Source organism: Diabrotica virgifera, chromosome 6, assembly GCF_917563875.1.
Source record: "Diabrotica virgifera virgifera chromosome 6, PGI_DIABVI_V3a".
Classification (NCBI taxonomy): Eukaryota; Metazoa; Arthropoda; class Insecta; order Coleoptera; family Chrysomelidae; genus Diabrotica; species Diabrotica virgifera.
The window spans coordinates 4,271,812-4,287,871 of NC_065448.1; the positions used below are offsets into that span (position 1 = coordinate 4,271,812).

The 16,060-nt window shown below is 30.9% G+C and overlaps 1 protein-coding gene across 7 annotated transcripts in view; it reads right to left on the minus strand.

Moving 5' to 3' along the window:
- Positions 1-16,060, minus strand: part of LOC114327054 (85/88 kDa calcium-independent phospholipase A2) — an 80,635-nt gene that overhangs the window by 18,509 nt on the left and 46,066 nt on the right. For all 7 annotated transcript variants that reach the window (XM_050654234.1, XM_050654233.1, XM_028275553.2 and 4 more), the window contains 3 exons: positions 13,446-13,695; positions 10,958-11,177; positions 6,752-6,880 (listed from right to left, as the gene is read on the minus strand). In XM_050654234.1, the coding sequence (XP_050510191.1) occupies positions 6,752-6,880; positions 10,958-11,177; positions 13,446-13,695 (599 nt within the window). The remainder of the gene's footprint in view (positions 1-6,751; positions 6,881-10,957; positions 11,178-13,445; positions 13,696-16,060) is intronic.

Consider the following 16,060-nt stretch of genomic DNA (forward strand, 5'->3'; position numbering starts at 1 on the left):
AGGCATAGTTCCGCCTCACAAACGGCGCATCTTTGCCAGGTCAGCTGAAGCTCGTTCAATACGCGAGGCATCAGCTGTTGAGCCATAGTAAGTTCAATACACGAACCATGACTGCTTTTCTCATTCTCCTAGCTCGCCTTAAATATGCTCTCGATGCCCTCTCCTTCGGTTTCCCCCAGCGGTGCCGTGAAGAAGGAATGCGCAAACACGGACACTCCATCAGTCCCCTCCGGTAACAGCAGCTCATCGCCCGCCGAGGCATCACATCGTTACAAGGTTGCTCGAAACAGCCGATATGAAAACCCTTCGAAAAATCGATGGTAAGACTATATGGGACAGAGCTAGAAGTACAGATATATGACGGAGATGCAAGGTGTATAACATTAATAACTGGGTAAGAAACAGAAGAATAGAATGGAATGACCATATAAGCCGAATGACAACAAATAGGGTAGTCAGGACAGCGAGAGACGTTTCCCCAATAGGAAGACAATCAGTGGAAAGACCACGAAAACGATGGAACGACAACTTACTAGATGCACATTGAAAAAACAGACAGTAATGTCTATACAAAAAGAAGAAGAAGAAAATTATACAGCGCCTGAGGCTAAATTACTTCGAAAAGAGGAAGAAAAACTTGATCTGGAACTATATTGTCTGACAATCGAAGTCTGATAAAGAGAGAGGAAATGCCATAAAGATAGAAAGAGCTACAAATAGATTTAAAGATTTTCATATTAATTTGGATTTAATGATTTTCAGATTAATGACATTAATTTTCATCGGTTCAGTACTCCAAGTATAGACCAGGGCGCATCTGTAAAAATATTGATACATTTGGACGTTGAGAGGTGACTCAAATTTTTTTGCAGAAATTGCTTGAAAATAACTCAAATAATAATATTTGAGTTATCCTCCCTCTCAAAAAGGTCCGGAACATTGTTTAGATAATCAAAATGTCAAAAAATGAAGGAAAAATTCGAGTTTTTTCTTCGTTTTTTTATTATAACTTTAAAAGTGTTCAGTTCCGAGAAAAGTTGTACTGACATAAAAGTTGCATAATTAAATTTCCTACAATATAGATTTGGTTAATAATTTAAAAAATAGTCACCCTTGCTGCAAAATAGCAATAATTGCGAAAAAAACCATACAAAAACAAGTATTCGCATTTTACGTTTTTCAACCATTTATGCTACACTTAGGACCTTCATATTTCACCCAGAAAAACTTTGTGATACAGTAAAACAATACTGTAAATTTTACTAAGATCGGTTCTATAGATTCTGCAAAATAAATTTTGCAATCCAGCTTTCGCAAAAAAAAATCATTTTTTCAAAATGTTACAGGACTGAAAATAAAGCAGAAAGCAAGTTGAAATTTTTTTGCGTATAGAAGTGTACTGTACCTTTAATTTGCAATTTGCAAAATTGAAATCGATTAACTACCACGACGTCAGGAATTTTTTTTAAATAAACATTAATTATTGGTGCTACGCGCATGACAGCAGATAGTTTGCTCTGATTTGGCATTCCAATGACCTTTGATAATGATTGATACATTTTAATTTTTCTAACAATAAAACACTGAAAACATTTGTTTTCTATACTTCCACAAAATTTATTCTAACTAAGTGACTACAGCTGTTTCGGCGGAGTGCCTTTCTCAAGTGATATAGTTTACAATGTGTTTGCCTTTTTAAGTCTTCAACTGAAGAGGTTGAGGAGTGGGGAGCTATTTGTCTCGAGTTGGTCATTCAGAATTATATCTGTATTTTTCAGTTTATTAATTTCCATAGATTCTAAAAAAGATAGCTTAAGGCCTTTATTTTGAATATGTAGAATTTGAAACTCTTCATTGAAAGAATGATTATGATCTAGAAGGTGAAGTGCGTATGTAGAAGTGTCTGTTTTTCTATTGTTGAATGCCCTTTTGTGTTCTGCTATCCGTTTGTCAAAAGTTCTGCCAGTTTGACCGATGTACGTTTTCGGACAGTCACCACAAGTTAGTTTGTACACACCACTCTGTAGTTGCTTTCTCTTTCGGCTTTTATTGTTCTTAATATATTTGCTTAAGTTGTTAGTTCTGAAAGCTGGCGTTATTCCTTTCTTTTTTATGTATCTGGCTATTGTTGTTGTTATCTTGCCAGTGTATGTGAGAGAGCAGAAGGTACTGGGTTCTTTTTGTGGTGGTGGATACACTAATTTCAGGGCTTTCTTATGGAGTTTTTGGTTTAAAATTTTCTTAACCGTTTGTTCGTTATAGCCGTTGTTTACTGCTATTTGTTTAATGATGTTTAGTTCTATCTCGAAGTTATTTTTTGTCATGGGAATTTCTGTCAGTCTATGTATCATGCTATGGTAAGCTGCTAATTTGTGTTGTGTAGGATGGGATGATAAATTGTGTATAGTTGTGTCAGTATGGGTAGGTTTATGATATACGGAGAACTCATGTTTGTTGTGTAGTCTGGAAATCGTTACATCTAGAAAGTTTATGGAGTTATTCTGTTCTGTTTCTATTGTAAACTCAATATGATTATGAAGTGAATTAATATATGATAGAAATTGGTCAAGTTGTCTGTTAGTTCCTGTAAAGCATACTAGTATATCATCCACGTATCTCCACCAATATAAGAACTGTTTAAATACGGGATGTTTAGAAATTGTTGTTTCAAGTTGGTTCATAAATATATCTGATAGCAATGGGCTTAGAGGATTACCCATAATAAGTCCTGCACTGTGGTTTGTGTATATTTGATTATTGAATTCAAAATAGTCTTGCAAATTTCAAGAAGGTGTAAAATTTCAGATGCAATGATCGGATTTGTACTATTATGGTCTAAAAGATTCTTAACTAAAACAAAAGTTTCTGTAGGAGGAACACTAGGAAAAAGATTTTTTACGTCAAATGAAATTAGTCTGGAGTTTTTGGGTAATTGAAAATGTTGTATTTTATTAACTAGTTCTAGTGTATTTTTTACGGTGAATTTAGGTGAAAATTTAGTGTATTCTGTAATAATATCTGAAAGTTTATATGACGGAGCTGTATAAAAAGAAACTACAGGTCTTTTTGGGTGGTCAGGTTTGTGTAGTTTAATAAACGAGTATAATTTAGGAGGATGTTTTAATAAACATCATTAAACAAATAGCAGTAAACAACGGCTATAACGAACAAACAGTTCACAAAATTTTAAACCAAAAACTCCATAAGAAACAATAAAAGCCGAAAGAGAAAGCAACTACAGAGTGGTGTGTACAAACTAACTTGTGGTGACTGTCCGAAAACGTACATCGGTCAAACTGGCAGAACTTTTGACAAACGGATAGCAGAACACAAAAGGGCATTCAACAATAGAAAAACAGACACTTCTACATACGCACTTCACCTTCTAGATCATAATCATTCTTTCAATGAAGAGTTTCAAATTCTACATATTCAAAATAAAGGCCTTAAGCTATCTTTTTTAGAATCTATGGAAATTAATAAACTGAAAAATACAGATATAATTCTGAATGACCAACTCGAGACAAATAGCTCCCCACTCCTCAACCTCTTCAGTTGAAGACTTAAAAAGGCAAACACATTGTAAACTATATCACTTGAGAAAGGCACTCTGCCGAAACAGCTGTAGTCACTTAGTTAGAATAAATTTTGTGGAAGTATAGAAAACAAACGTTTTCAGTGTTTTGTTGTTAGATAAAATGAACTTCCATCAAGTAACGGTCGAATCCATCAATTTTAATTTTTATTATATTTCGATATAAATAAATAAATTTGTTTATTGCAAAATAAAAACACAAACTCTATCCTTTGAAATAACACTTTTTTAGCAAAAACTTTCTTTGCTCATATATTTTAACTTAGAGAATAAAAGTTTATTATTATTATTATTATTATTTTTTTTATTTAGCTAATGCCTCGACAACTAATGGCCATTGGCATGGTAGGTACGGTAATTTTGAACAGTTAGGTACCTAGTGTCATGTGTAGTGTGTGTGTTGAGTAAGTGTCTTGTTACTTTGCAAAGTCGACGTCATTGTCTTTGCAAAGAGACGCTAATTGTATCCGAACGTCTGCGGTCCCTCTAGTGAGTACCGATCCTACAAGGACAGAAACTATATTCATTTATTAATTTATAATAAAAATAATAAATAAATCTAAATAATAAAAAAAAATTAATTTGTTTATTGCAAAATAAAAACACATACTCTATCCTTTGAAATAACACTTTTTTTTAGCAAAAACTTTCTTTGATCATATATTTTAACTTAGAGAATAAAAGTTTATTATTTTTAAACATATGCAATTGTTTAAACAATATTTCACAAACAATAATAAAATTAGTTTGATTTTTGTGAAATTAAAATATTAAAATACAACAAAATATAGAGTAAGAAAATAATATATTAGATAAAGATTGGAAAAAATTTTGGTGGAAATCAACTTGTGTGAATCGAACACCGCTGTCCTGCGCGTAGCACCAAAAATTAATGTTTATTTAAAAAAATTTCTGACGCCATGGTAATTAATCGATTTTAATTTTGCAAATCGCAAATTAAAGGTACAGTACAATTCTATGAACAAAAAAAAATTCAACTTGCTATCTGCTTTATTTTCAGTCCTGCAACATTAAAAAAAAATGATTTTTTTTTGCGAAAGCTGGATTGCAAAATTTATTTTGCAAAATCTATTAAACCGATCTTAACGAATTTTACAGTGTTGTTTAACTATGTCATAAAGTTTTTCTGGGTAAAATATGAACGTCCTAAGTGTAGCATAAATGGTTGAAAAACGTAAAATTCGAATACTTGTTTTTGTAAGGTTTTTTTCGCAATTATTGCTATTTTGCAACAAGGGTGACTATTTTTTAAATTTTTAACCAATTCTATATTGCAGTAAATTTAATTTCGCAACTTTTATGTCAGTACAACTTTTCTCAGAAATGAACAGTTTTAATATTCAAGTATATTCAAATGGGAAATAAGCCACAATTTTACCTAAAAATGATTTTATTAACGTTTCGACGCCCAAGTCGGGTGTCGTTGTCAAAATACAAAATACATTATTTTGTATTTTGACAACGACACCCGACTTGGGCGTCGAAACGTTAATAAAATCATTTTTAGGTAAAATTGTGGCTTATTTCCCATTTGAATATACTTGAATATAAAAATGCCACAAGAAAATAGCTTCAGAAGAACAGTTTTAAAGTTATAATCAAAAAACCAATAAAAAAATCGAATTTTTCCTTCATATTTTAACATTTTGATTATTTAAACAATGTTCCGGAGCATTTTGAGTGGGAGGATAACTCAAATATTATTATTTGAGTTATTTTCAAGCAATTTCTGCAAAAAAATTTGAGTCACCTCTCAACGTCCGTCTCAAAACAGATGCGCCCTGGACTAGTAATGAAGCTCAAAATAGGACAAAACCTCGCAATTTTTACAGAATGGATCGATTTGCTTGAAAATTTGAGAATAAGTAGTATATAGTGTAAGGATCAAAATCTATATCATGCCAAAAGGCGATTTTACCGTGGGGGTGGTTGCCACCCCATCTGGGGGTGGAAATTTTTTATCATATTTTGACCGCAAAAATTGGTAAAAACATTCATTATAAGCAAAAAACGTTCTATACATTTTTTTGATAAAATTAATAGTTTTCGATTTATTCGCTATCGAAAGTGTTAGTCGAAAGTAGAAAGTGTTATATCGAAAAAAAATCAATGTTTTAAATCAGTTTTCTGCTAATAACTCAAAAGTTTTCGTTTTATCAAAACAACTTTACTTAACAAAAATGTACCATTTGAGAAAATAAACAAAACCGTCTTTTTTAATTTTCTTTAAGACCAACATTAATCGAGCTACACTTTATTATATGTTAAGTCTTTTTCATCAAATGCTAAATATTGTAGTTTCAAAGTCAAAAGACGGGAAAACTATGCATTTTTCGGGGATAACTTGTTCAAACCAATTTAAAGTATTTAAAAATATCTATCTCTAGAAATAAAAAAAGTCTCTAGCTCAAAAATTAACTGACTTATAATGAAAAGAATGTCAGTCTGTATTTTTTTCAGCAAAAAGTGATGGGAAACAATCCCTTAGTCACCACCCTAATTAAAATTAGTCAATGACCTGATTTGGTCTGTTTTATTTATCTATTACTGATAGGTTTGATCGGCTTAGAATGATTAGTTAAAAAAAACTGGAGTTTAAAGCGAATATCGAATTTTTGTAATTTGGTAAAAAATGCCATTCTCTTCAGAATAGAAAAATTAGTATCAGCGATACGAAAAAATGTTTAAATATAAAATTGTGGGTTATTTAATTCCCAAGAACTTGGTTTGAAAAAATTTATTCTACGACAAAAATTGAGTGAATCGTAAATGAGTATACCATCGAAAAACATTGATTTTTTAGATATAAAACTAACACTTTTGATAGCCAATAAATCGAAAACTATTAATTTTATCAAAAAAAAGTATGGAACGTTTTTTACTTAGAATGAATGTTTTTATCAACTTTTTCGGTCAAAATATAATAAAAGATTTCCACCCCCGAGATGGGGTGACAACCACCCCCATGGTAAAAGCGCCTTTCGGCATCATATAGATTTTGATCCTTGGACTATCCACTACATATTCTCAAATTTTCAAGCAAATCGATCCATTCTGTAAGAATTGCGAGGTGAAAAGCTACGGTTCCTGGACTACAGTGGGTTTATAGTTTGATATACTTATAAAATACCTTACCTGAAATATGTTGGGGCTGCACCAGTTGCTCTACCGACTTCCCAAATATGCTGCTGATCTGGTGGATGAGGTAACTCGTAAGGGTGGTCGTGTTTTACTTCTAAAATATCATTCGGACTAGTATATGACCTACAAGCAACACGAAAAAAATTGAAATAATTAAAAGAGGTTAAAAAATAATCTGTATCTGAATTTTCTTGAATATGTAATCACGACAGACTGTAAAATCAAAATTTGTGAAGTAGTGGAGACAAGTTTCCTTCTACCATGACAATATAATTGTACAAATATTGCACCAATTGGGATAAGTTGACCGCTTATCCACCTTATTCGCCAGATTTATCTCTGTGTGACCATTTTTTATTTTTATAACTTGGCGAATGCTATGATTTTTGCAACAAGCATTGAGGTCATAGGCAAAATTTCGCACAATTATGAGCATCTCAATCAAATTTAAATAAAAATTGGGAAATTACTTAATACTGTCGGTTTTTTAGGTGAAGAAGTGTGGTCTTCTTTGTCTATGTTTTTTGTCTTTAGAATTTGGATTAATTTTCATGTCCTACTTTCTCAAATGCTTTGTTTAACAAAATATCATCTATTAATATTCATTGCTATTAAACAATAGGGAACTTGCATATTTTTTTATTACATAATAATGTTCAGATTTGTTTAAAAATGAGATTTCCAAAATTTCACGCTTCAAAAACTCATAATAACTTAGAAGTACAAATTTAAAATCTTCTGTGTATTTAAAGTAGTTCTAACAACTCGTAACGTCACATAATTATACTTTATGTATGTTTATATTTATATTTTAATGACATTTATCGTATGTCACTGTAATAATATATACCAGTTTGTTGAGATTGGAGTTTGATACAGTTTTTGAAGGAAAGGAAAGAAGGTTTACTATGGAAAATAAAAGAAACTACCGTAAGTGTTGTTTAGTACCATTTTGTAAAAGTACAACTATTAAAAACCCCAATAAAATATTTATTGAATTAGCAGCTGATAAAAAACGGCGTTTAAAGTGGTTACCTGCAGCCGAAAAAACGTTCAAGATATTTCAGTTAATACACAAGGTCTTCATGTATGTCAAGGTTATTTTATCGTAAGTATAATATCTGTTGTCGGCTTAACAAAAACACTTAAATATTAGTTCGAAATTGTCTTAAACAAAAACACTCAAATAATAGTCCGAATCAACTATTTATAAAGGGAAATAAGCCACAATTTTACCAAAAAAAAGATTTTATTAACGTTTCGAAGCCTAAATCGGGTTTCGTTGTCAAAATACAAAATACTACTAAAATAAACAAAATTCTTCTAATAATTTATTTAATATTGGCAATTTAGACGTATATTATACATTTTAAAATATATATAATATACGTCTAAATTGCCAATATAAATGAATCAGATTAAATAAATTATTAGAAGAATTTTGTTTTACTTAGCAACAACATTTTTGTTTATTTTAGTAGTATTTTGTATTTTGACAACGAAACCCGATTTAGGCTTCGAAACGTTAATAAAATCTTTTTTTTTGTAAAATTGTGGTTTATTTCCCATTATAAATAGTTGATTATAAAAATGCCACAAAGAAATAGCTTCAGAACAACATTAGTCAGAAATAGCAACTATCAAAATATTTATAAAACTGAGTGTCAGTGTCAAAAGGAATGTCAAACTCAATGAATTAATGGCGAGGACATCCAATACTACAATTATATGACGTAACGACCAATGGGTGCGTTTTGGACTGGCTGCTGTAATTTAAATTTTTAATCGTCTTTAGGGGTCAAACGAAAGACAAAAAAAAACTTTTTTTTCTTTGATACATGTTTTAAATTATGTTCTGTTGTGATTTATAGCATTTTTTTCGAATTTAAAATTTTATGTAAGTTCCCTATTACTTATTAGACCAGGGCGGATCTGTTTGGAGGTGGCATTCGAATTTTTGCACATAAAGTTAGGTGACAACTTCAATAATTATAAATTGACTTATGCTCCTTCTCAAATATGCCCGAACCATTAATAAAAACATTTAAATATTGAAAAATTTCGAAAAATATCGATTTTTTTCTACTTTCATTGCTTATAACTTTAAAACAATTCATTTTGGAACAAACTCGTAAGGAAAGAAAATAAAAATAATTGAATTTTGTATAATATACGACTGGTTTAAAATGTCTTAAATTATTAGCCTTTCTGCAAAATAGCAATAAATGGAAAATAAGGGCGCAAAAAAGACTGTTTTTATTCAATGTTTTTCAACCACGTCGGTTGCACCTAGACCTTCATAATTCGCTTAGAAAATTTTTGCAACATACTTAAACCGTCCACCAAATTTCATTAAAATCCACTTAATAGATTTTGCACAATAATTTTGCAATCTAAATTTTTTTAAAAAAGTTCAAATTTTTTAAAAACTTTTTGAACAAAAAGTAGAACCATTTAGAAGTTTGAACCATTTAGAAGTTTGCTAATTTTTTTACATATAAAGAGGTTCTCTACCTATCTAACACACTTTACAGAATTAAAATCAGATAATTTAAACGGCCTTCAGCACTGTTTTAAAGTTATAAACAATGTTTTGGCTTAGAAACAAATACAGTGAGGACGTTTCAGTTGGAATAAATTCATTTTCTTGAGAATGGGCGACTCTGGAGATAAATCCCGAAACATCGATTTTTATTTTTAAATTATAATTTTTTGGCATAAATATCATACTAGTGACATAATTCCTCTGGGTGTGATGACGTAATCTAAATACTGTAATTAATTTAATTCAAAAAAATATGTTTAATTCAAACCCTGTATAAATAAGTATGTTAATGTTTATATTAGTGAATACAAAATTGAATAGCCTTTCGATTGAGCTATCACACGCCACCTATTCTCATTTAAAAAAATCATCGATTACGTCATCACGCCCAGATAGATGACGTCACTAGTATGATATATACACCAAAAATTTAGAATTTAAAAATAAAAATCGACCTGTTTCGGGATTTATCTCCAGAGACGCCTATTCTCGAGAAAATGAATTTATGCCAACTCAAACGTCCTCACTGTATTTGTTTATAAGCCAAAAAATAGTTTATAACTTTAAAACAGTGCTGAGGCCTCTTAATTCTGTAAAGTGTATTACATAGGTATTCTTTTTCTCATGATCATCTTTCAGTGCGTCACAGTTTTTCGATTTCTTTCTAACGCATTAAATTGTATGTGACAGAAAAAAAGGCACGTCCGTGATTACCGACATTTACAACATTTATTCTAGTTATTCTAGTTGTCGATAGATGGCGCCATAATAAAAAAATATTTTTTTTAATTAGATAATAATATTACAAATATAATCTGTATAATTTATAAGACTATACAAATCAAAGAAAATACCATTTTATAAATGCAAGAAACACATTTGATTTGTTTTTATTCCAAATTGAAAATAAAATGTGACAACTGTCAGATTTAACTAAAATGTCATGTTAGAATAAATGTCAAAAATGTGTATTATCACGGACTTACCCTTTTTCCTATCATTTGTTACGCACTGAAAAATGCTCATGAAAAGGACAATAGAGAACCTCCTTATGTGTAAAAAAATTAGCAAACTTCTAAATGGTCTACTTTTTCTTCAGAAAGTTTTTAAAAAATTTGAACTTTGTTAAAAAAAATTACGATTGCAAAATTATTCTGCAAAATCTATCAGGTAGATTTTAATGAAATTGGGTGAACGATTATAAGTATGTTATAAGAATTTTCTAAGGGAATTACGAAAGTTCTAAGTGCAACCAAAGTGGTTGAAAAACTTTGAATAAAAACAGGCTTATTTTGCCCCCTTATTTTGTATTTATTGCTATTTTGCAGAAAGGGTAATAATTTAAGACATTTTTAACCAGTCGTATGTTATACAAAATTCAATTATCTTTATTTTATTTCACTATGACTTTGTTCCAAAATGAATCGTTTTAAAGTTATAAGCAAAAAAAATAGAAAAAAATCGATGTTTTTCGAAATTCATAAATATTTTAATTTTTATATTAATGTTCCGGGCATATTTGAGAAGGAGCATAAGTCAATTTCATATTATTGTTGAAGTTGTCACCTAACTTTATCTGCAAAAATCCGAATGCCACCTCGCACATCCAAAAATAGACGTTTTTTTCACAGATCCGCCCTGGTCTATATACATACCTAAAAAGATGAAGTTCCACCGGTTTTCTATCGGCCAAAACTCCGGTTACCATTACTCTAGGATGTTTAATATCAGACATCACAGTTTCTGTGCCAAACGTGTCCTTCAAGATATTTTCTAAATTTTCGCTGGAATACGGTCGTATACCGACAAACGCTTGTTCCTTTAATCGGAAATAGAGACAAAGGCATTCCTTCATCGATTTACCAGTGGCAATAGCTGAAAATATACATAAGTGAACCATCCTCTGTTGTAGTTTAACACATTTAGTACAAACTTCCCGAGAAAAGCAAACTTTATTGAAAGATTTGCAAAAAGACGCTACATTAGTGCCATCCAACGATCTGGATTGTTGAAATTAGACCAAATTACATTAACACTTATACTAGGTTGTTCAATTAGTTTTGCGGTTCAATAAGAAAAACACAATTTTATGACTTGAAATACACTTTATTATTCAGTGTAGTCTTCTTGAACATCAATACACGTTTTTCAATGAGATTTCAATTTATAAATTCCATCCCTCAGAGAGAATCAGGAAGGGCTGCAAAATACGCTTCCACAGCTGTTATATACACATCATTTGATGAAAAACGTTTTCCACGCATAAAATTTCTTAGGTATTGAAACAAATGGAAGTCGCTAGGAACTAAATCTGATTTATACTGTGGATGCTCCAACAATTCGAACTTTACTTCATGGATTTTAGCCATTGGTAAAATGCTCATATGAGACGGTGCATTGTTCTGATGAAAAATGATATTTTTCTTTTGCAAACCGGGTCTATTTCACGATTTTTTTCCTTCAGCTGGTGTAAGAGAATCCAGAAATATTCAGAAATTACTGTTTTGTCAGTTTGCAAGTAATCCACAAAAAAAAATTCCTCTAACATCCCAAAAACTGATGCTAAAATCTTTTTGGCCGATTTTACCAGATTCTACCACTCTTCAACCTCTTGTTTTGATTCAGGATCATGGTGATAGACCAAGTATCATCCATTGTGGTAAATCGACACACAAAATCTGCTTTATCCTTTCGAATACGCCCTAAATATTGCTGATAAAGTCGCATTCGAATGTGTTTGTGTTCCGTTGTCAGCAAATGCGGCACCCATTATGACCACAGCTTTTTGAAACCCAATAGTTCGGCCAAAATATTGCTAACACTACCCAATGTTACGCCTAGGGATTCTACTAAATCACTTTCAGTTACTCGACGAGTTTCCAACACCATACCCTGTGTTTTTTCTACGATTTCTGCTGTTGTTGCTATTTTTGGGCGTTCTTGACGTGGATAGTCTTCAACACTTGAACGACCACGTTTAAATTGAGCAACTCACTTTCTACTGTAATAACTGAAGGCGAAGAGTCCTTATACACTTTCAACATTCGTTCATAAATTTCCTTTACTCTTAAACCTTCCAAAAATAAAAATTCAATCACTGCATGATACTTGATTATTTCCATTGTAAAAAATACTGTGACCCATCGATACTAAATGGCTTCTAAAAAAATAATGAATTGACATATTGAAATAAAACTTCAATTACGTTCATATGAAAAATGTACCAACATACAAAAAAGAGTGTGTGTACTTTGTACGCACGTAGGAAGTTATACTTCTATTTTTACGATTTCAACGAAACAAATATATTTTAAACATTTTAAATGTATTTTTATTTAAATATTAAACTAATTTTAACACTTAAAATAACACCAAAAATTAAAAATAACGTTAATACGTCATTTTTTATGAACTGAAGCGTCGTCCCCGCAATTGCTTTTCTCGTGAGGAATCGCATAAACTCTAAAAAACGTCGCTTTTCGACAAAAATTTATACTATAATTTTTTCATGGGCTATAAATAATAGTCTTTCGAGTTTTTGCTGTATTTTCGTCAAATTTTAAAATCATTAAAAATGGTAAATTCTCGATAAATAATGTTAATCCGTTATTTTTTGACGACTGGAGCGTCCCAGCAATTTGGAAAATCTAAAAAACGTCAAACTTTCTACACAATTTTATTAGAAGTAGGTATAACTTCTAACGTGCGTACAAAGTACACACACTCTTGTTTTCTATATTAATAAGTCCAGAAATATAAATAAAAACTATTTAAAAAGTCAATACAACTATCAACTCACTTTTGTTTTGTTCTCACAACTTTTAAGACACAACGTAACAACCATAGCCATAATAATAAAAATGCCAACACATTCTTTAACCACAGCCGCCATATTACATAAGTTTTGACATGTCATTGCGTCATTGGAATACCCAATCAGAGCTAACGTATAATGTATCTGCGCGTGGCACTAACAATGTTCATGAATTCGCGCTCATTTACATTCACTTCCAATCGCGCCTAAAGAAATATAACTTCAAAAAAAATTAGGCTAGTATCAACGCCTTCCCTTATCGAACCTCAAAACTTATTGAACAACCTAGTAAAATAGCAAAAAAGGATAAAAACTAACCGGTATCTTACCTAAACATAGAATTCCACCAGTGCTAGTACCAGCTAGCCAGTCAAAACTGTCTTTAATGGGTTTTTTAAAGACGTGCTCCAATTCTAACAGCATCTGAATTAAGATCAAGCCTCTAATTCCTCCTCCGTCTAAACATAAGAGTCGACCGCTTCTAGGAATGTGACCATTTTTGTGTTTTTCGGAGGCGACTTCCATTCCGGCCACAGAAAGCATTGCATTTAGTATATCTCGATTGGTCTGTCCAATTACCTAAAAGATGAGTGTTAAAGTATGAAAATTCGTCTTTTATATTTTGGTGTTTTTTTATCGCGTCTAAGTTCCTTAAATTTCGCCGTCATTTATTACAAAAACGGGATTGAAAATAATTTTATCGCCAACCGTCACTAAAGTCATTCATTATTGTACTCATTTGCCCTCATTTGCGGCAGTAAAGTAACACTTTGTTGTACTGAAAGAAGAATTTTACTTTACCTGCCGCGATTAATCAAATTAACCGAGATTGAATGTAAGTGGTCGATGGCAGTAATCGAATGGCGAGTATTTGAGTGGACTTACAATTTATTTACTTTAATTATTAAAAATATTGTACGCAATTTGCGATATTATCAATTAAATTTATATCAAAAAGTGAAATTCTTTGATATTTTGTAATTATATTCATATAAAATAAATTAAAACTTTACCGATTTAGTAATTATTCAATATTGATAACTATCGATTAAAAATCGAAAGCGGCCATCTTGCAAGTTATCTGTCATCACTGTCATGAAATTATTATGACGTCTAAAATTTAAAAAGTTCTTAAATTGTAAATTGCAAGTAAGTGTTAAAACCAATATCAAATTATATTGGCAAATATTATTTTATATCAATAAAACACATCTTAACCGATTGTCAAAAAATATACCAGCAAACGAGAAGTAAACTCAACCTTCCCAGGGACATATCTGAGCTTCTTAGAGACAATACAAATATCATACAGTTTTTAACGGAAATAGGAAGAAAAGACATTTAATTGTATCACAAATTTTTCAGGTATACTTTTTGTTAGTACTTAGTACATATGTATTTGGTACATTCCATGTCAAATCACTCAGGCAAAAAATTTTGGATCTCCGATTTGTCTGAAAATTGGTATATAGCTTCTGCGGGACGTAAAAATAAGATATTTAAGGTCAAAAAATTTTCTTCTTCTTTTTTTCTCAAAATGTTATTTTATGCGATTTTACAGTGATTTGGTGTTTATTTAAACAAATTTGCATTTTCTGTCGTAAAGTATCGATGAAAAACATAATATTTTAATAGAAAGGACTCAAAAATGTCATTATATGGCATTATAACAAGTTATTTTGAATCAAAACAAGTTTTTGATCAAATTTTATAGGGTAAAAAACGTTAAAATACCGTTTTTTGCATTTTCCTCCATTCCCAAAATACATTATCATCGATTTGGCTGAAAATTTGCCCACAGATAGCCAAAAGATAGGACTTTAAGTGGTTAGAAGGATTTGAATTATATTACAATACCAAAAAAGTTACATGCAGTAATATCAGACTCAAAAGTATATATTAGTCCAGTCGGGATAGCATTTGACCTTGAATGCCGAGCTGCCCAAAATTTTATTTTTCTGATCTTTAGGGGAGTCAATAGTAGCCTAAATTTAAAATCACGGATGAATTCCTCCGTTACGTTAGCAGCCATCTTGATTTTAAAGGAGAACCTGTTTTGCTCAATATCTCCGCCATTTTTAAATTTTCGGCAAAAATGGTAGGAACTGAAATTGTTCCAAATAAATCGTATTTACAATTATTACAATTTCTTTTTAACAATTTTTGTCGTGAGGTCGATATTTTCGAGTTAATTGTACTTACAGTAGACGCCTATATTTTTGACTATAATATTGCATGTAACTTTTTTGGTATTGTAATATAATTCAAATCCTTCTCACCACTTAAAGTTCTATGTTTTGTCTATCTGTGGGCAAATTTTCAGCCAAATCGATTATGATGTATTTTGGGAATGGAGAAAAATGTAAAAAACGGTATTTTAACGTTTTCTACACTATAAAATTTGATCAAAAGCTTGTTTTAAATCAAAGTAACTTGTTATAATGCCATATAATGACATTTTTGAGTCCTTTCTATTAAAATATTATGTTTTCCATTGATACTTTACGATAGAAAATGCAAATTTGTATAAATAAACACCAAATCACTGTAAAATCGCATAAAATAACATTTTGAGAAAAAAAAGGAGAAGAAAATTTTTTGACCTTAAATATCTTATTTTTACGTCCCGTAGAAGCTATATACCAATTTTCAGACAAATCGGAGGTCCAAAATTTTTTTTGCTCCAAAATTGAGTGATTTGAAATGGAATGGCCCATTTACTTAATATTACAATCTCTTTTTATTTTTAATATATATTTTCCATTGTTGTCGTTTATAACCCCAGTGGTTCGGACGACATTAAATTTAAAAAATATATGTTGGCGATAAAATTGTGTATGCACCACGTCAGTAAAGACTCCTTATCGAACTCGCCTCGCTCGCTCTTCTCGTAATATCAGACTCGTTCGATAAAGAGTCACTTTACTGACTTGGTACATAAATA